The sequence below is a fragment of the Chanos chanos genome, chromosome 15 (genome assembly GCF_902362185.1).
Source record: "Chanos chanos chromosome 15, fChaCha1.1, whole genome shotgun sequence".
Classification (NCBI taxonomy): domain Eukaryota; kingdom Metazoa; phylum Chordata; class Actinopteri; order Gonorynchiformes; family Chanidae; genus Chanos; species Chanos chanos.
In genome coordinates, this window is record NC_044509.1 from 8,567,456 (window position 1) to 8,589,170 (window position 21,715).

General features: G+C 41.9%; 2 protein-coding genes across 3 annotated transcripts; one reads left to right on the plus strand and one right to left on the minus strand.

The window, feature by feature from the left end:
- Positions 1-5,437: 5,437 nt before the first annotated feature.
- LOC115828220 (fibroblast growth factor 18-like) lies at positions 5,438-8,509 on the plus strand. The gene is made up of 5 exons (XM_030792177.1): positions 5,438-5,529; positions 6,631-6,670; positions 6,805-6,982; positions 7,735-7,841; positions 8,243-8,509. Exons 1-5 carry the CDS (start codon positions 5,438-5,440, stop codon positions 8,507-8,509), a joined length of 684 nt encoding a protein of 227 aa, XP_030648037.1.
- Positions 8,510-12,044: 3,535 nt separating this feature from the next.
- Positions 12,045-21,012, minus strand: fbxw11b (F-box and WD repeat domain containing 11b). Of its 2 annotated transcripts, none has more exons than XM_030792441.1 (13): positions 20,907-21,012; positions 18,411-18,473; positions 18,005-18,224; positions 16,942-17,128; positions 16,729-16,819; positions 15,596-15,733; positions 15,066-15,184; positions 14,575-14,824; positions 13,639-13,757; positions 13,351-13,461; positions 12,815-12,893; positions 12,525-12,689; positions 12,045-12,434 (listed from the first exon to the last, which is right to left on the minus strand). In XM_030792441.1, exons 1-12 carry the CDS (start codon positions 20,943-20,945, stop codon positions 12,528-12,530), a joined length of 1,578 nt encoding a protein of 525 aa, XP_030648301.1. In that variant the 5' UTR covers positions 20,946-21,012; the 3' UTR covers positions 12,045-12,434; positions 12,525-12,527. The 2 variants fall into 2 exon arrangements, with proteins under 2 accessions (XP_030648301.1, XP_030648300.1); XM_030792440.1 differs by having other exon boundaries at positions 12,045-12,437.
- Positions 21,013-21,715: the final 703 nt, after the last annotated feature.

A 21,715-nucleotide genomic window follows, 5' to 3' on the forward strand; every position in this document is an offset into this window, starting at 1 on the left:
AATTAAGCAATTTCAAATTTGGAGCTTAAAATTCTTGGCCACCGCAGTCAAAAATAACTGTAGTGTATGATCGTTGTTTACATTGGATGGGTCACCGTTCGTTTCGGTCAGTTTTTCAATATCAGGGATATGAAGTATTTATAACACCTGTGCTATGCACAGTCCTAACAGAGACTTATGCCAAGAGCACTGTGGGTCGTGGTCAAATATATTCGCTGAGTAAATAAAAGATATTGCCATGGTATCAAAACTCTACCTCGTGTTTTTTTTTTTTTGTTTTTTATAGCCCACAGAACAAAACAAAGGGAGGACAGATGTATGGTGGTACATCAAATGTGACCTTGACAGGGTTCATGGAGTGTGTGTGTGTGTGTGTGTGTGCGTCATGTGTGCGTGTACAGTATCTGTGTTTTCAGGGTTAAACAAGGTGATCCTGTCTGAAACATCTGCTCAGTGTATAACATCTCGGGTCCTAAAACATGCAAAACATTCTTATCTACACCTTCACACTAAAGCACTCACAGATAGCTATCCTTTATTAAAAAGCATATGTGCAAACTTGAAAGCGTCTTCAGACAAAACAGTAAATCTCTCATACTGCACACACAGCTTTAGTTTTTGACTCCAGGTGGCTATGTTGCAGTAACATATGTTAGAATGACTGGGTGCCAATGGACATCAGCACATTCTGTGTTTGATTATTTAAATCAATGGGGGCATGCATGTCAAAAGAAAGTGTGGTTGTAATTTTCCATGTAACTTACTTTTTTTTTTTCTCTGCTTGTTTTCCCACATTACACACAGTTCCAGATGTGACATTGATAAATGACAAGATTTTGTTCTTTGCTCTCTCTCTCTCTCTCTCTCTCTCTCTCTCTGTGCTAAATCAAAATCACTAGGGTCCGGACTCCTCATACCCCTTAGTCAGAATTCAATGTTCTCATACTGTGCTATTTGCTGCTTTGCTTAGCGTGACCTCTTTCCGCACCATATATGACTTCAGCTCATGTTCTCTCAGGAATATGCAGTCTCGTAATGCAGTCCAAATCAGTTAAACAATACAATGGCCAAACATTCATTCTCTAACATGAATGTTTTAAATATTCCTTGAGTGGAAAAAGAAAAGTTGACTGACAGCTGGCCTGTATGTTTGACCAAGTTAAGGACCTCAAACAGTCTATGTGGATAGCTTAGTCTGAATGCTGAACTTTTCTTTCTGTAGCACAAAGAAGCTACCCTGCTTTAGTTTAAGTCATAGGTTTTCACAATATCTAACTACATATGGCAGAATAGTTTCTTTTGTATCTATAACCATATGCAAGCACAGTTAACATAGATGGTATGTGCTATTTTATGTACCGTAGATACACATACCATGACACGATGCTCACAGTACTTAACTGTAAAATATTGGCCTTATTATAGAAGTTCAAATGTAACAAGTTAGTAATGTGCTTACTGCGTCCATAAAAGGGTATTCACTAGTGCTAGTTGGATCAAAATGTTTGGTACACCAAGTCAAACACAAAGGAATCACTCGATGCAACAGATTCAGCACACTTCCAAGTCTGGTATATAACTATGTGTCAATGAAACAGACAAGATCCTCTTCCTTTACAAGCCTGTACATTGTTCCAAAAGGGAAGGTGGTATCCATCTAGTCTCAAACACGTAAGCTACTTTCTGAAGGGAAAAAAAAAAAAACAGAGAATGTCCATTTATGTACTTTGAATTCAGTGGCTGTGGTAATATGCTCCTGCCAACAGCAAGAGGAGACCTGTGGTTTTAACCCAGTCAGCACACATGAGGGAGAGGGGGAGAAAGGGGCCAGTAGGGTGGTGAGAGTGTTGACAGCACATGATGTTATAAATCACAAATGTAGCGCAAGGGTGTGTCCGAGTATAAGAGCACGAGGTTCAGACTTAAATATGGTTTGAGTGGCAGGGTACGACAGAGATGAATACGGTGTGTGTGCGCTAATACGAGCGTACCAATCGTATTTTAGAATATCTATAACCTGAGCAACGTACATATCACGAAGAACAATGGTTTCTGCGAAGGCCAAATTCCTGGAATGAAGACCATCGCTGGTATTTAACTCTGTTTATGGACTATAAGGCTATCGGGAATGTCCACTTCTACGTGGAGTAGAGACCAGCATGGAGTCACGCATGAAGATTAAACAAAAGGGATCTGGGTGAAATATGAAAATATCGCAATCCGATATGATCGTGAGATCACGGTTATTGTCATGTGATACGAAATACATGACATATGCCTAAGGTTTATGATGTAATACCTCAACTTAATACCCTTAAGAGGAGCGTTACACAACTTTGAAGACATTCTGTGCTGCTAACACCTACAATGATGTGCACGTCTGCACTTGATCTTCTAAACCTTTGCCTCCACCCTCTCCCTGTGATCCCTTTTCCATCCATTATTCAGCTGCTCACTTCCTCTTCTTAGCCCTCATTCCTACATTTACTCTTCCCTTGTACCCTTTAGTCAGTCAGTTCTTTCCTCAGTCGTGTTTTATTACGCCCATTTTCCTCAAGCAAGTTTAGTTCTCCGCTACTTCCCAAACTCGTGCTTTTAACTTTGCTAATGTATTCCAGAGGACCGGCTACCATGGAAAAGGCATAACAAGTGCACATATTTCTCCCTGTGCCAAGAGTGAAATAACACAGAAAGGGGAAAATGGGAGTGGGGGACAGACAGAGGGAGAAAAAAAAAAAAAAAAAAGGAGAGAATGTGTTTACTCAAACTCAAAGCTGAACCCTTTGTTGTGGCACAGACCTATCTTACATTAGGTGTCTGAAATGTTTTCATAGTCTGGAAAGAGCCAAGAGGAGTCAGAAGGAAGAAAGAGAGAGAATTTTTTTAAAAAGGCAGACAAAGACTAATAGACCAGGAAGGAGAAAACATATTTTGTCTGAGACTGCTTACGGGTAAGATTGAAAAAAGGATTACATAAAACAAATGTACAGGGTAGACGGGAAGGAGATACTGGCTCCATTCAGATACAAATAGCTATTCAACTGGCTACAGTAAATAAGAGAGAAATTGTTTTAAGCAAGGGAACTAAATACCTGTAAAAATAATAGGACTCTGGTGTTATGATACATATGTAGACACTGAAAATATTGTTTAGTGTGTATTGATGAATATTAAGCATATACGTGACTTAACAGCAGAATGTAACTGGACAATCAAATATCAAATGCATAAGCAATGTGATCTTTGTCTGCCTGCCTGCCTGCCTGCCTGTCTGTCTGTCTCTCTCTCTCGCTCTTTCTCTCTCTCATATTTCAGAGACCACCTGAGGGGACGCAGTAAGAAGCATACAGAAAAGGAGAAGAGAGAATTGCTTGAGAAAAAGACTGAATAACCTTTTGTCCCATTTAACAATCTCTACAATTACAGAATCGTAGAAAACTGTCAAGCAATTCAGTAAGAAGGGGGAATGAGAGTAGACAGTTAGCAGGTTTCTGGTGCCAGACTTGAGAATCAGTTCAGTCAGGTTCAAAATGCTTCATATGGAACCTGTTTAGGTCATCAGTCTCTCAGAACAGTGAACACTTACACATCTCTTAATTTGATCCAGTAGTGCAGGAGTGAGTGAAAGAGAGAGAGAGAGAGAGAGAGAGAGAGAGAGAGGGAGAGAGAGAGTAGCATATTTGATATGCAATGTGGTCTCCATCCTGCATGCTCTATGTTATGTTTGTTGGTGGATGTTGCCTTGGGGAACAGTGTAAAAGATATCGTATTACTGTTATGGATCCCAGGTAAAAGAAAACATACAATGAACTTGTTATCAAAGCCCTGTTAACACTGAAATTATTCTGTTATTTTTGTAGTAGGCCACAGCATCTGAGCACCATGTGATGTTCATGAATCATTTAAAATACATACTGTCTTTTCTGCAAAAACTTTGAGAATACCAAATGCACAACACATCTGTAGGCTTTGTGCTGTCTGATTCCTTACTGAGATTTCTCAGTGAGGCCTGCAGTGCAGAATTCTAGGAAATCATAACCAAATACACAATTATGTTTAAAAACATTGTAGACTATCGGGTAATTCCATTTCAGTTCATACGCTATTTCAGGTTGGTCCTAAACGATTGCTATACTACCAGCAATCCTGTAAAAATACAGTTTCATTTGCGAAAAATTAAACGACTTGATATATATTCTTATTCCGTGTGCCCCACTCGTTGTCACCGAGGAGTTTGTAACAGAGTGGATCTTGAAAACAATTTTTGTTGAACATTTTGTGACTCATATGTGAGGTAAATTAACTTTGTATTACACAAATCCAATTCTATTTTGCAAATACTGTTACAGAAAGGTTTATCTCTAAGTGTACAATCGTTTGCAAACAATCCGAGATAGTGGATCCGCAAATTCACTTTTTCTGTGTGATAACAGATGGAATGACCCACTCTTCCTTTTGCATTCGCATACGCACAGACGCGCTGCATTTACTAAGCCTTCTTAATAGACTGAGTTTTACGGGGTTGATGGAGCGAGAGAGAGAGAGGGGTGGGGGTTGGGGGGAGAGGGGGGTGTTGAGCCGCGGAGCAGGCGCTTGCTGGCTGACCGGGTGTCTGCGGTTCTGTCGCGGTCAGAGGAGGTAGGAACGGGCGGTGTTGCTGAAATCACTGAGAAATGTTCATTTTGGAATATTACTTACATACCTCTGTCACGCTCTCTTCCCCATTTCCACATGGTGCAGAATCATTTTCTGCGTTCGTAGTTCTTCAGTTCTGTCTAATTTAAACGTTCTGACTAATGAATAACTTTTTTGTGCATTGCCCAAACAGTATTTAGAGTGGCTTAATATATCAGCCATCCGCATAACCGTTAGTCAAGTGCACAGATAAGATAATAAGCAAATGTCTTGGTTTGGGTTCAGGGGGCGCTTAGGTGAGGGTACACTAACCCTATTAACACCCTGATCGTTTTAGTGTTGTGTAGTACTGACAGGCTCGAGTAAAATACAAAATCGTTTAGTAAGGATCACTGTTTGGAGCTGGTGCTTGGTGCACCGCCCCACCTTGGTAATATGTGAACTTGCATTGCGGGGATCATCTCTCCATGCCGTCCCAGCTGCGCCCACCCCGCCCCTCATCGTTCCACTTCAGCAACGCTTCCTCTATTCAGCAGACGCACTGTTCTGTGGCGAGGGCAGGCAGACCGTTCCCACAGTTGAGCCAGTTGAACGAAACAAAAGAGTGCAGAAAGTTGAAAATTTATCAAGCACACTTATTCAGAGAAAGAAGAAGTCCTCTAACAGAGACAGAAAGACGGCTTAAAGAAATCTTTCCATCAAGCTGATATCCTGGACGGTGATTGTCTTAATAATCACACTTCGTTGTCTTGAGTGACTGAAGTCGTCAAACTCGACCGTTTTCTTATACATTACTGCTATGATGTGGATCGAGAAGTTGTTGCCTCCAGAAGAACAACTCAAAAGGGTTGCAGAGGTTGTGTTTTCACCTGCCGCTGCCGGTAGGATGGATGAGTACGATTGGATTAGACACCTCTGAGAAAACGTTTGCCCATGAACTACAGTCAAGGAACTTGCCGTTTAAGTGTCTTCTTGAGTAAATCGCTGCTCAGATGCTCGCCGGGGTCTCTGTCGGTTGCTTGCTCCGATTTTTGGGAGGTTTTCAAACAGGCGCCAATATCTTACTTTCGGTGCACCACTTTCCTGATCAGGTTAGCTGTGAGGAGCCTTTGTGGCGCGCGAGCGATGCGGTTCATCCCCTCAGCACTTGTCATACTGTAAGTGGAAGTCTACACGAATATTTTCACGTGTTTCGCGTATTTGCAGATCTTATGTTAGACCTGAGTTCAGTGTTGCTATTAAATAATGTATGGATACGACACGTTCTACTCTGCTTTAGCTCACAGCATATTTATTTCATAATTAAATCAAATAAGAATACATTCATGGCACTGCAGAAGTTAACACGAGTGCTTCTGGTTTGCTTTGTACTGGTTAGGCCCATATTAAGACAAGCAGGTGATATTTTCCCCAAGCCAAATAACGTGGACTATATGACGTGGGCCTTGGTGGTTTAGTAAAATATGTTATGCTTGTGCGGTTGTCTGATCTGTATTCGACCGAGTTAACCAAACAGTTCGCACTGTCAGACAGCTTATCGTTTTCTATGAAGTGCATTCCATCCTGTCCCGTTTACTATCCACCGTGACATAGAATGTGTAAATTCCTCAGCGTTTTTGCATCTGTTGCACACGAGCAGAATCTCAAACGCTTCATAAAGCCCAGAGTCCTTTTTTTTTCTACTGAACAGTGCACCTTGCATAAGGATGGATAATTACATAAAGTTGGTCGGAGAAGCAGTGAATTGAAATTGGATAATGTTGGAAAATTTTTGACATTTACTCTGTCCAGCAAAGCAGTTCTAGATGAAGAGCATGACGTTCAAAGAGTTAAAAAGCTACACAGCAGCTTAAAAAAAAAAAAAAAAAAATATATATATATATATATATATATATATATATATATATATATATATACACACACACACACACACACATAAAGTCATTAGACACAATTCAATGAAAACTCCATCGTTCTCTGTTTATCTGTTGTCAGATTTGTCCAGGCTTTACTGCTGGTATGCAGCCCTCTGCAGGTAAATGTATATCAAAAATAATTATGTTCACATGTACCACTGAGTATTACAACAGTAATGACATATTTTATAAGAAAAAAAATTATTCTTGGAGACTGCCTGACTCCTTAGACTGTTTGTTTGTGGCATTGCAGGTGCTAGCGGTGGATGGTGTGAATTTTGGCGTGCACGTGGAGAATCAGACACGTGTTAGAGACGCCATGAGTAGGAAGCATCACAGAGTGTATCAGCTTTATAGTAGGACCAGCGGGAAACATGTACAGATACTGGGAAGGAAAATTAGTGCAAGAGGAGAAGATGGAGACAAATTTGGTAAGAAAAGGAAGAATATTCATGTTCATATACACATACACAAATACTATTTCTCACCAAACATGGGTTCCCTAATTAAAATATTCCTTCGACAAACATGTGTGTTTCTGAGAGAAAAAAAAAACATAATCAGAATACTACACTAACTGCCTCTGTACTTTGTCTTTGCCTGTATATACACTACAGAATGAGAGAGGGAAAGACAATGAAACAGGGCATGTGCAAGGTTGTTGCATGTCAGACAATCCTTCCATTGATCAGTCGATCAATTTTTTACATTTGCCCTGCTTGCTTTGTCTTTCATCTTTCAGACAGAAGGGATGAGTTGGACAGAGAGAGAGAGAGAGAGAGAGAGAGAGGGAGAGAGAGAGAGAGAGAGAGAGAGAGAGAGAGAGAGAGAGAGAGAGACAGAGAGACAGAGAGAGACAGAGTGAAACAATGAGAGTGTTATTGATCTAGTTTGACCTCTGTGTTTTGCAGGGTCATACAAATTATAACCAACCTTTTTTCTCACAGCCTCACTTCACTTTTATTATTGATGGGGATGTTGAGAGAGAGGAGAATACAGGAGTGAGAGAGAAAGAAAGAGAGAACAAGATAGAAATTTTTAAATTCAAATAGCTCAAAAGGTAACTGACTAATGCCCAACAACCAATGTACAAGACGGTCACATAAATCAAAGGATGTCTTACGGCATGCTGTAGTTGATGATTTGTCCACCTCTGAATCTAATCTATCTGTCTCTTCACAAGCCCAGCTTGTTGTGGAGGCTGACACCTTTGGGAGTCAGGTGAGAATCCGTGGGAAAGAGACCAACTTCTATTTGTGTATGAATCGAAGAGGCAAGCTTGTGGGGAAGGTTAGTTACCTTGACACGAAGCCTAACCCCAACTACTCTTTCAGCCAAGCCACATCCAAACACGATGTAATACCAAGCCATCATTTTTTCTAGCAGTCAACTGTTCCAAAGCTGAAAGAATCCATGTAGCCCTAGTGTATGCAAATATATGTATGTAATTCTGTTAAAATAACCACAAAATTGATGGTGAAACTGATTTGAGCCAGATGCTGAAACTCCTAAACGATGTTACCATTCCTTACCCCCAAATAAAATAAGAAATGAGAACTTTCTTTACTTAGCAATATCTTTTGAGTCCCATCATAAGGTTTTTCTAGTTATGTCCAATGAGTGAATTAGAATTTAATCTGTAATATTTCCTGATTGAAGTACTCATTTTTGTTTTCATGTTTCTCTTCCAGAGAGCTAAAAATGGCAATGCAGACTGTGTTTTCATAGAGATAGTTCTAGAAAATCATTACACAGCATGGATGTCAGCTCGTTATGTTGGATGGTACATTGGTTTCACCAAGAGGGGCCGTCCACGTCGAGGGCCACAAACTTTACCCAACCAGCGAGATGTTCATTTTATGAAGCGTTTCCCCCCCGGAGAACAACCCACCCTTCCAGTCTGCCAGTTCACCACTATTAGCAAGAGAGTGCATGGAACTACAACCCCTTCTGAATAATGGTAAAGCACAAATGATTTAGTAGACTAAAGTGACTTTTAGAAAACGACATGCAGTCTTTCTTGGCTAAGAAACAGAGTGCGCTCTGACTGCTCTTCAGATGGATGATGTCAAGATGATTTAGCGTGAGTTCATTACCCTGTTTTTAACCGTTGTCTACATTTATAAATGTAGACATCATCGATCAGAAAACAGCCAAAGACTGCCGAAGCCACATTTATCATAACAGACTTCACTCATACCAAAGACTGGTGGAAAGACCATTTCTAACATCATACCCTTGCTCGGAAACCAAAAAATGGACTTGTTCTTGGAAGGCTCCAAACCAGAAGACTGACCCAAAGTGTTTCAAATGAAACACTTGTTGGAATCCCACATCATTATATCAGCTAGGGACAACAACATTCCAGGACAAACTGCAGATAAATAACTGCTAGCAGATTGGTAATACTTTTATATTAAAAGACCACTGGAATATGTATTTCAGTGCTGTAAACTGACGCTTTTCCAGTCCATGCTCCGGGGGGCTCCAGTGCTGCCCATTTCAAATCTCTACCTGCTCTAAAACACCTGATCCATCTCATGTGCTGATTAGTAGGCGAGCTGGAGCAGGGAGAGGCCTGAATATGTAGGGCCGTGGATGTCCAGGTGCATGTGTTTGGAAACGCTGCTATAAACCACCCAAATACCAAAGACTAATGAGCTGGGGGGGTGTTCCAGAAAGCAGGTTTAGTGAAAACTCAGAGTTAGTTCACTCAGAGTCAGTACTAAACCTCCTAATAGAAGAGCTCTGTGCCTTCATTCTCCTGGCAGAACAAACCCTTAGGGGCTCTTCTATTAGGAGGTTTAGTACTGACTCTGAGTGAACTAACTCAGAGTTTTCACTAAACCCACTTTCCGGAGCACCCCCTGGAATATTAAGGGGAAAAGCAAACACACAAACAAACAAACAAAGAAAACACACACACTACCTACATATCATCTCGGTGAGAGCACATACATTGGTAAAATGACCGCTGGAAAAAAGAATATCCAGTACTGAACTCTTAACTCCATCTCTGGTCTCTGTGGATTACATTAATATTTGTTATTATTCTTACTATTATTTCATTAGACAAGGAATCTCGGTTTCCTGCATTTAAACAAAAATGTAAAATGCTGCTATACTGTTGTTAAGAAACTAGAGGAAACTAAAAGCAAAGAGATCAAATATTTTAATACAGCTAATGTTGTTATTAAAGGTTATTTATTTAACAAATGAACAGAATCGTAATTGCCTGTTATTGAAGAGTTTGTTTGCTTGTTTTTTTCATGGAACAGTTTTCAAAATTGCAAAGCTCTTTTTATCTCCACCTGCTGGCCTTAAGGAGAAAGTGTCCATCAGACATTCCCTGACTCCACGGTAATGTCAGTCTCCTAAAATGCGCTAGTGATGTAAAATAACATACCCATCACCATGGCGAAATGGTTACCTAATCTTACAGTAAAGTCTATCCAAACCATAAACAACATCCATTTAACATGGACATTCCTCAAGCCTGTCTTGCCTGTTTCCTCGAGTTAATTTTAGGTGAGCTATTATAACCACCTGATTAAACTGCACAGGTTCCCCAGACAGTCCAGTTCCTTTGGCTGTGTTCCCCCCCAGTTCCTCTCCGGACTCTTAGAAGTAACTCCATGCCCTTACCTCACAAACTGGAACCAAAGCTTAGTTTCATAAAAACCTTAACACACCCATTGTGCTAATGTTAAGAGGAAAAAAAAAAGTTCATTATTACCAACAAATCCAACAGATGACTTTCCGTAATTGTATTCTAAATGTGACTGCCTACAGAAATACATCCTATGTTTCTGGAAGTTTGCAAATTTCAAATGCTAATAGTAGTGGTACAATGGAACGAAAGGCATAATCAATGTTAGATTTTGTATGAATCACAGAGAGAGAGAGAGCGAGAGAGAGAAAATATGTTAAAATATGTTATTAGGTCAGTTTGAGTTCCAGTCTGCTGTTACACTCCTGATCACCCTTCTGGGGCACCAGTGCTATGTCTGTAGACTGCCTTTGATCCTCCCTTTTAATATAGTCTATATTCTTACCAATTCTCCTCTGTCTGTCTCATACTCACCAGTTTCATATAGTCTATATTCTTACCAATTCTCCTCTGTCTGTCTCATACTCACCAGTTTAATATAGTCTATATTCTTACCAATTCTCCTCTGTCTGTCTCATACTCACCAGTTTAATATAGTCTATATTCTTACCAATTCTCCTCTGTCTGTCTCATACTCACCAGTTTAATATAGTCTATATTCTTACCAATTCTCCTCTGTCTCATACTCACCAGTTTAATAGTCTATATTGTTACCAATTCTCCTCTCTCTCTCTGTCTCACACTCACCAGTTTAATTTAGTCTATATTGTTACCAATTCTCCTCTGTCTCTGTCTCACACTCACCAGTTTAGTCATGTCCAAGACAATAAGTAATCTGAGTCTGTTTATGTTTTCATTCCATTCATACTTATTCCATTTTTTTAAAGAACTGCATTTAGAGTCTTAACCAGCACATATCTTGATTATTTTGGGATATTCCACACGAAGAATAATAATGAACGCATTTGTATGGTTTCTTTCCTGGATTATCCAAGTCTGTGTTCGAACGGTTTGCGTGATGACTGCTGAATTGTAAAACATGACTTGTTCTGATATGCAGCCACACATTCTAATGGTCCTGTTTTCGTGGAGACTGATGACTAAAACACCCCATCTTCGTGGCTGTTCCGGCTCTTTCCTCATGCATACAAAACACGTACTCGCACACAGTTTGCTTGTGCAAGCTTGTTAACACTCCTTCACAGTCAAGTACTTTATTCTTATTAATAATAATGTTTTTTTTTTCTTTAAAAAATCATTTCAATATACAACACCATTTTTTAGACAAGACAATTCTGTTTACAACTAAATTCAGATCAGTTACGGGTCATTTGGAACCTAGACGAGCAGACAGCAAAAGGAGACCAAGACAGAGAGGGGAAAGAAAGAGAGAAAGCTAGAAAGGAGTGATAAGAAAGGGGACTGGGAGACATGTTGGGAAAGGAGTCCGGAGAGAACTACAATTATTATTAGTACAATATCACAAAGAAAGTAAAATGGATTCAATTTCCCAAATAAAAAAAAAAAAAAAAAAAAAAAAAAGAAAGATTAAAAAAAAAAAAAAAAGTAAGTAAGAAAGACAGAGACAGGAGTTCACCAGCACACTACTGTCCGATCATTCACTCATGCAGGACACTCTTCGGGGGGGGGGGGGGGGGGGGGGGGGGGGGAGGAGGAGGAGGTGACACACTTGGGCTTGCACTCTTCCGCCAATTCTTTTTTCTTTTTTTTTTCTTCCTTCTTCCATCAAAAAACGGGAGGGGAAAAAAAAATCAATAGATACAGAGTCCTTGTGCCCTGAAGGGCGGGGCGGGGCGAGGGTAGCTGTCATTTTGGATTTGTGGGGGGGGGGGAGGGGGGTTGGGGCTGGGGGGGCGGGGCGGGTCGAGCTTAACCCCTCCTTTACATTCTCCTCTCCATGGCGTCTCTCTTCAGAGAGGATCCCCCCCATCTCCATCAGTCCTCTTCCCATCTCTTCCTCAACTTAATAAAAAAAAAAAAATGGCAAAACACGTGGGAAGGTCTGTAAGGAGCGAGAGGAGGACTTAAGGTTTGTGTCCACTCTTGCGGGCGACGGCTGAAGTGGAGAGAGAGACGGAGACGGGAGGACGAGGGGGGGAGGAGAGGGGGTTCGCGTTCCTCGACCTCTGATCCTGGCACACTACCACAGAGACTCGGTCGTCAGGACAGTCGCCAGACGCGCACACATACACACGCACACACATATACGCACACGCACGCGCACTCACACACTGTAGTCCATCAGGCCTTCCCTGCTGAGAAAGCAGATGTAAAAATTCATCTTCAGAGAGAGTTTGTGTATTAACTTTTGTATTGGACAGCGATGCGTGTAAGAGCTGTACCTGCTATCTGGAGATGTACGTATACGTGCGCGACGGCGATCGTCCCTCGGTCTGTCCGTTGGTCGACACGTTCAGGAAGTCCCAGATGAGGATTGTGTCGTCATGAGAACTGCTGATGATCTGGAACTCGTCAAACTGCAGCCGGAAAACTCGTCCGGAGTGCTCCTGTATCACACAGACATGGTTTCGTGTCAGGTCCATTCATCATTGGTTTGGCTGTCATCACAGGCCACCCACCCCCCCTTTCCCCCCCCCCCCCCCCCCTTCTCTTTTCAGCTACCGACACTCACCACCAGTGTGCGCAGACAGAGGGTGCTAGCCGGCGCTCTCGGGTCCAAAGCTGCCTGCAGGTCCCACACTTTGATTTTACTGCAAAGGCAAACATCAGTGGCTTACATTAAACAATCACTCCCCTGGCCAGTGTATATTCCATAACAGTGTAAAGGGTTATGGACTGGGACAAAGAAATTGGCCCTCGCCAAATTGAAAAGGTGTTTTTTTTTTTATTAAGCATTTGATTTTGCGTCAGATTATCACAGAGACACTAGGGGATGGTGTGGGATTAAGCGTAACGGTGGGGAGGATTAAGAATAACAATGCTGTTCCATAGTCTGACATGGGACGGAGCAGTCATGAGAGCCTGAGTATGGGTTTAATGGTGAGAGGACAACAGGGATTAGCGGTCACCAACACCACATTTAATGATCAGAGAATAAGGGGATTATGCATTTTTATGCATGCCGACAGTCCCGGGGTAACAGGCAAACAGATCAGCATATGAGCAGGCCGCCAAGATTAAGACAAAGGTCACGGTAGCCTCCCTCACCCGTCATAGGCTCCGCTGACGATCCTCTTGTTATCGAACCGAATGCATCGAACCAGTTCTTCGTGACCCTCCAAAACCCGCAAACACGCCCCACACTCGATATCCCACAACCTGGAGAGAGAAAAAGAATAAAGAGAAAGATTTAACAAAGAAAAATAACAATAATACATCCAGAAGAATGTCCAACCACAAAAGTTCTCTTACACACTGACAAAAATACAGAAAGAATGTTTTACTTTTATTTTAAAATCAGATACACCAACATAAGATACACCAACACACACTTACCTGATGGTGTTGTCAGAGGAGCCGCTGACTACCAGCCTGTCTCTGTACTGCAGACAGGCGATTCCGCGCTTGTGACCGTTTAGGGTGCGCACAAACTCGCAAGTGCTCGTGCTCCACACCTACACAGATACCAGACGTTTACAGCTCATCTCTATGACAAAACATTAATTAAAAGCCAGTCCTTTAACAATAAAGCCGCCCTCGCTGCACACAGGTAAACTCTGAGCTTCGCTTAAGCAAGTATGTGTGTGTGTAGAAGGTCGACGGCGCTCACATGCTACCCCTGACTGCTTTCCCTAATTATTTGGGGAATGTTTTGAAAAGGGTTGAAGCACAGAGCTGCAGGAGAGAGCTCAGGACTTTCTTTCTTTTTTTTTTTTTTTTTCCATGAGAAATGATTTGGCCTGTCTCCCAGGGCGATGGGTGGGCTCGCTAGGGTCTCTTTGTTCCCGGAATCCTGGCTGCCCACAAATCCACCGTCTGGAAGACAGAGGGTGGGAGCGGGATCCAGCCGAGGTGAGGAGACAGGCCGCACCAGACTTTGGCCCGCCGCGGAGCCCTGTCAGAATAAGGGGTCTGGATAAAATCCTACGTTCAGCGAGCGGTAATGCTCGGCTCTGCTTGATGTGGCCCTCTGCTGGAAGCTTTTGATAAGGTGAAAACTATGCAAAAGAAAAATCAGACTGTTTAGTCTTATTGAACTAATGTTCACATGTGCTGAGGTGAAGGGGACTTTTAGCGTGCGTTGTTGATAAACACTAGGTGAGGTAAAAGAGAACTCAGGAAGCAATCAGACCGTTGAATCCCTTTCAACTAATGCTCACGTCTGCTGCGGTGAAGAGAACTTTTAAAATGACAAACTTAAAAAAAAAACAACAACAACAAAAAATCCCAGAGAATTCTGAGGCCTCCAGTCTTGTTCCTAAAGCAGCTGACCTTAATGGTGCGATCTCCAGAAGCCGAGACGATGTACTTGTCGTCAAAGTCGACCACGTTGACCGCGGCCCGGTGGCCCACCAGAACGCGTCGAAGGCTGATGTCGGTGGGAGAGGCCATGTCCCAAACGGCGATGGAACGATCTTTGGAGCACGTGACCATCAGGCCGTTACAGAAGCGAAGGTGTAACACGGCCTCGTTGTGATGGATCAGAGTGTTTAAGACCTCACCCGAATTCACATCCCACACCCTGTGACAATCCACAAAGACGCGCAATTTAGCAACTGCCAGCTGAGTACTGAGAGACATTTGTGCCTGATCTTCTGTACAGGGTTGTGTATTGCTGTTCTTGTACGGCTGAATACACATATTCAACGTGTTCTACCAGCAGATAATGGCAATCTCCTTACATCAAGGACGACCCAAAGAAAAACGTGCCGGGGCTCTGCATATCTGTGGGTTCAAACAATGAGAGTGAAGCCGGAGCTGACCTGACAGTGGAGTCTGAGGAGCCGGTGACGATGACTCGTTCATCGTACTGCAGACATAGCACAGACCCTGTGTGTCCTGTAAGGATCTTCAGACACTCTAGAGTTTGTTTATCCCAGATCTGAGGACAGCCAGAGACACAAAATTAATTGAAAAGGTGCACACACAGACACACACATGAATACACAAACACACACACACACAAACGTACATCTCAAGAGAAAACTCCCCTAATGAGCATGCCCCGATTTTGTCCCTTTTAAAACGGATGGCAAACTGTAATCATTTTAGATCCTCGCTTTAGAAGTCAAATGCACGTCTACGAGCAATTCATACGTAACTCAATACAGTCTTATTCTGGAACTGCAAAACCGCAAATAGATAAGCATCTACTTATTTTTTAGTAGGAGGCAGACTACAAGCAAAACTGCATTACAAGCATCGCTCGGGACATCTGTGGATATTTTTATGAAAAACAAACAAACAAAAAAAAAAGGCATAAGTGAGTATACGTGCGTATACGTGTACACACCTTGATCGAATTGTCTCGCAGGCCACTGATGATTTTGTCGTCGTCATACTGCAGGCAGTAGACACCTTTACTGTTTTCGGAGCGACACTGGATCCTCTGCAGGTTGTGTCTTCCACACCTCCAGTTGGCCTCGATTGTCTACGGAGAGAGAGTGGGAGGCACATGTAGGCACTGTATCTGTTGGCCACGCTCACTGTTTTCTCAGATGGTTTGGCTACATCTTCCACCGCAGACATTGTGAGAAATCTTTTGGATGTACGCAGCTAAACATTTCTGAATATTTTCCATTCCTTTCTAGCAATTGTTGTGACTTAACAAAAAAAAAAAAAAATTGTATATGTTTATCTTCGAAGCAAATGTTGTTTTAAATGGAAACAGCCGTTAACTCTGACGTAAATCTAACACTGGACGACCCTGTTTGGAGCCAATAGGAAACAAATTACGTAAGAACCAGAAACAGAGTCAGAACAAGAGGCAAAACCAAAATGAAATTCAAATGAGCAGGATGGTGTGAGAGATGGCACATTTACGAGTGACTCATTTGAATGGGATCACGTGACCCAAAAAAAAAAAAGGCAACCTATCCAGTGCTGCTAGCCTATCTGCTTCCAAAACAAGCAGATGATTCTTATGTTTTACTGGATCTTCCTTATCAGGGTTTAACACATCACACCCAAGCTTTCTAAAGAACACACTCACAAACAGTCAGATACAAACATTGAGCGCCCCAAGCTTGATAGCTGTATGCATTCTATACTCTATAAGATGGCTCTGTGGCCCATTTGCAAACTGTTGCAACTTATTGTATAAGGGCATATATGTGAGAAATATCCTACCAATGTCTCCTATTATACTGACCCCTGCACCTAATGAATAGCAAACATTTCAAGACACAGCTATGGACGTGTATGCTTTGTCTGCATTGCTCCGTTTATGTCTTGAACTGTGATGAGTAAGCTTGCATCTCCCCACAACATGTTTACTTTTGTAAAAAAAAAAACAGCACACGAGGCCATTTGATCACAGCAACGACAAATACAAACATGACAACCCATAAGAGCACATTGTGCTGGGAAATAGACAGTGAGATGAGATAAACAGGTCAAGGTAGGAGCAGGGAGTGCCTCACTCACCTCTATGTCTTGGATAATTTTAGGGTACAGAGAACGATAGTAGGAGTTCGGGGGAACTTCCGTAGTGCGGTTCTTAAACAGGTACTTTTCCCTGGAGAGAGACAGATTACTATTTTATTAAAAAACCACTGCGTGACATGACATCCGCATACCTTACGGCATATATTTCTGGTCATACGCTCGGAAAGAGTTTGGCCGCTGGCCGTCACTCACCACTGATGTCTCTCTGACAGACCCTTCCAGAGCGGGTCGGTGCGGACCATGCGCTCGATGAGCTTCTTCCACAGCATGCCCTCTGAGATGACCCGCTGCCACTCTTTACACACCAGCTCCGCCGAACACAGCGACCGAGCGTCCAGGAACGAGAGGATGTTTTCTGCTATGTGATCCAGACCCTGAGCTAGAAAGGGCAGACACAATGCGCGGGGAAAACTGTTAATTAACGCTTGCATAAAGCTACGCTCGTGTATTCTGAGACAGCCGGTCAAAATACAAAGCTTTCCCCTATTAGTCAAAGGAGACTTATGTGCAGACGTTAAGTAACAGGAAATAACTGTTCTGTTTGGCACTAGTGTTGACACACAGCGGTGTATTAGCTAAGAAGAATGAAAAGTCATTCTTCAACACTGATAATGTGTATCATTTATAAGAAAAGATGTTTACTATCAAAATTAGATAGGTAACTTCCTGGTGATTTGCTAGAGGAAATGATAGTAATCTTTCTGATATGCAAGATAATTTACAGGCCTCAGAGCAACGTCGTTGCCAACGTCAGTGGAATATTCTTAGTTTTTAACTGAGATGAGCAACTCCGCTGCAACTTTTTTGGTGCCTCTTACAAACCATCTGAATAATTCTTGACATTTTCAAAACTTAAAAGTCTAAGCAGAAAAAACATAAGATCAAATCAGTTCTGATTCTTAAACTTCATGGTCTCTTTTTCTATTTCCTTATTTACAAGTAGCATTCTCAGACGTACACTTCATGTCAAAAGCATTTGTTAATGAACAGCTTGACAATAATGATGTATTCTAATCTAATCAGTTTGCATTTTGGCAGCAAAATCTGTGGTGATCTGAGTACTCATTATGATGAGGAATTGACTGGGGGGGGGGGGGGGGGGGGGGCAGGGGGCAAAAACAAAACAAACAAAAAAAACCTTAGAAACAAAAAGGTACTGGTTTTAAAATGAAAAACTGATTGTGTGACTCAGTTGAGCGTGTGTATGTCTGTGCAGTAGCCTGCATCTATCTGTATGGATATAAGTGTTGTGTACCTGGTAGTGCTGTGATAAAATCCCTTTGGAGCATTGGTTTGAGGTAAGAGTTTATGTGGCCATGCTGGTAGTGGCACATTCGGGAGATCAAATGCTCCACAAACTCCACCTGGTCTGCTTCAGACCACTGGTCAAAAAGCTGGATACACACATCCTTCTCCTTCTCATAGTTTCCCTCTGATGGCCGTTTCCTTGACCCTGTTAGTGGACCATTAGTGATCTAAGAAAAGAGACAAGTCAGAGACATTGTGAGTCTAAAACAATCCAACTAAATATAAGCCCTGCTCCAATCCGTTTCCACAAAACAACAATGACTAAGTCACATCGGAAACGTACAATGAAACTGGTGACGTGTTACAGAGTCCAGCTGTGGACACGTTTCTAAATGACATTTCAGTTCACATACCTTGAACACTGTGGTCGTTTTAGGGGACAGATCTCCAGTCTGAGGGTCCATGACAGAGGTGTTCTGAAGCGACAAATAGGTTATCCCAATTAATATATTTATAAAATTAATGAGACAGGTGACAATGTGTTCTACACAAATGGTCAGCATCTACGTTGCTTCCCTCAAAATTTACTCAGAGAGCTTGTTTCAGATATTTACAGTCAACAATCTCAAAATGCAGTCTCAGATGAACAGCCTCTCACATCACTGGTTATTACAAAAGCAAAGTCAGGACAATAAATTCTTTCAAACTTGTTTGTGAGGAAGCATAATTGCAATGTATGTGAGATAATTGGGGGTTGGGTAGTGGGTGTGTGTGACAGATCCGCCTGTGTCCTGTCAGCAGCTGTCATTTTTACTAAGCCATACGGCCATGACGCTCAATTTCTATTTACATCCAGAATTCAAGCCAAAATGAACAGGTCAGCGTAAGCTGCAGGGTCATCTGTGTAGCACTCTTATCAGGACCTGAGGCTGCTTTAGGGAGTGGTGAAACACTTCAGGAGAAACAATTCAACTCCAGAGATTACAGTTTGCTTTAACTAGGCAAACTTGGGAAGACAAGACGGGTAAACTAAGCTCTGAGACCATGCGCACATACAGACTGACAACTGACACAGAATGCTGTTTGGGTAAGCAGGCTGTAACTCCAGCTGCTACAATCAGGGAGTGTCACTTCTACACCCTTCAGAGGGCTACACAACAGGTGAAAGACACTTCAGCAGGGTTCGGCAATCCTTTTACAAAAATGAACAGTCATACAGCTTAAACAAATTCTTCATATGAGTCGTCTTTATCCACACTGAAATATCACCATGTCTTGCAGTCATCTTTTTCCAGCTTGAGCGGTCAAACAGAGAGTAAGCACTCCTACCCATTTTTCTGTATCCATGGCAACAGAGAGAAAACCACAGACTAAATATCATATTATTTGGACAAAATTTAGTGCAATGCTGTGCGAGCTACTTTAACAGATTCTTTGGCTGTGTGGACAGCGAGTGTGAAACTGGACAAACTGATTATAGAGTCGTCAATTAAAGGACTTGTTGCAGTGTGACAGACTGCATCGCAATATTGATGACAGTTTCTAAAAATAGACAGACGGTATAAGCTTGGGTAACTTATTAAAAATCTACTATATCAATAGAAACATGCAGGTTATTAGGATTACGCCTGTACAATTCTATGTGGGGTAAAACCGCGGCCAGATAATATACGTACTTCCATACCGCTAGCCTTTCACTAGGTAAAAAAAGAATTGTGATAGCTTAACCTCTGAATGTACGGTCGTTAAGAATTCTAAGCCAATGAAATAAATTAAGATTGTCAAACACTTTAACTAACGAACAAAAGAATAAGCAACATTCATATGCTAACAACTAGTTTCAAAGGTAACATTTGGCCAAATAGTTGAGCCGAGCTTGATGACTGACGTTTCCTAAAGTCAGAACCATGAAGTCCTTGCTGAATTTACTTCTACATGAACTGCGACAGTGACTTGATTCGATGCCTGACCAATTAAGATAGTAATCTGACTATCTGCAGCAGGTAGAGTTAGCTAACTTAGCCAGTAAGCTATGAGAGCTAGCTAGTTGGCCATTGAGTGGTTTGCTAGCTAGCACTCTCGCTTTCATCTCAGCAGTGGGAGAACTTCATATGCCAGTTTTTCCCAACAAAACAAGTATTGTAGAACTTCATACGTGTCACCAAGAACGTTGTTTTGGCAAACACACTATGTAGTAAGCGTCATGCTAGCTAGCTGTTGCCATCAGTGACACCGGTTTGCTATGTATGCTACTTCCTTCTACGCAGCTTGAAACGCACTGTGACAATCTTGATGGATGTGCTTGAGTGTTAACGTAAATGCTTCTGTTTTATGTTTCAGACATCATATCGGTCGTCCCGTGGTACCACAGCAAAGCTTTGGAGTTAACATCTTTTGGTAAAGTATCCTAACCTTCGCCAAAGGAAAGGCTGAGTGGCGCAGTGACACCGCAGTGAGTCCCAGATATTTGAGTATGTCGATGGGATCTTCGAATCACCGCTACGTCGCAGTTCCTTAACGTTGCGCCTCCCACGTTATCTTTGCTGCGTTTACAAAGGTAAACTACGGACATCTAAGCCATAAACCTCTGTCACGTAAAATCTAAAACACATATTACACAGACAACTTCGACAAGCTCACGTACTTTATTAACGAAAACCCGAAAGCTAGCTGTGCTAACCATGCTAGATAGCTATCCAAATCTTACGGGCCCTCCCTATATCGCAACCAAACCAGTTAGCCATTTGTCTCTTCCCTTACCCCTCCTTTTTCCTCCCCTTTCTCAGTCGATCTTTCATGACACAACTAGCAATTCTCAACAGACTTCTTCTTAGCCAGTCATACTGTTCGATCATCCTCATTAAAGAAAAGAGAGGGGACACTGTCATTTAAAGACGATGAACACTCACCATTAGCTCCACCGTTTTGTCCTCCATGTCCGGCTCCATATTGTTGTTCCCCGAAACTCGCAGCAAAAATGGAAACCCAGCCCTGCGTCGGCGGCCCACAGAAGAGACGACGTCACAGCATAAGGTTGAGAAGGGGGAGGGGAAGATGTCTTTGAACGGACATTGCTGATTGGGCAATGAATGACAAAGAGGGTGTTGTTCACGAGTTCAACTGTTCCGTGATTGGCTAGTTTCTGCTGCTAAGGCAAAGACCGAGGTTATCCCCAATGATTCACGTTTTCGGTAAGACCTAATGATGAAGGCGTTACAAGCATTGAAACACTGTCCTTGCTTGCCCATAAGTGAATGACTACTAGGCGTGTCTACAGGTCAAATCCCCAAATAATCATTCATACAGATTTTGATCAGATGGTATTTTATATCAATATGAACACATACAAAACAGTCCAGTGCTAATAAGCTATCTGATCTCACTTCCTGAAATACTCGACAAATTTCAAGCAACACCACCGAAACCATCATGTCCTATTTGCAAAGAGAATGTTTAATATTTGAGGCCAGTTGTAACAAATAATTTATACAAAATAGTAATGGATCAAATGAGTAAATTACATAATGAGAAAATAAATGATTTATTAACATGAGGGCATCTCTTTTGTGATTATGTCCATTTAACCCACAGGGTAATCTGTTCTTTGTTTTGTTTTGTTTTTTTGGAATTGGGTACAATTCAAAGGTAAAAGTAAGACCACACAACAGTCACTAATAAAGTTCAGCAGAGATTTGCCAATAAAGCAGCTGTTGATTGA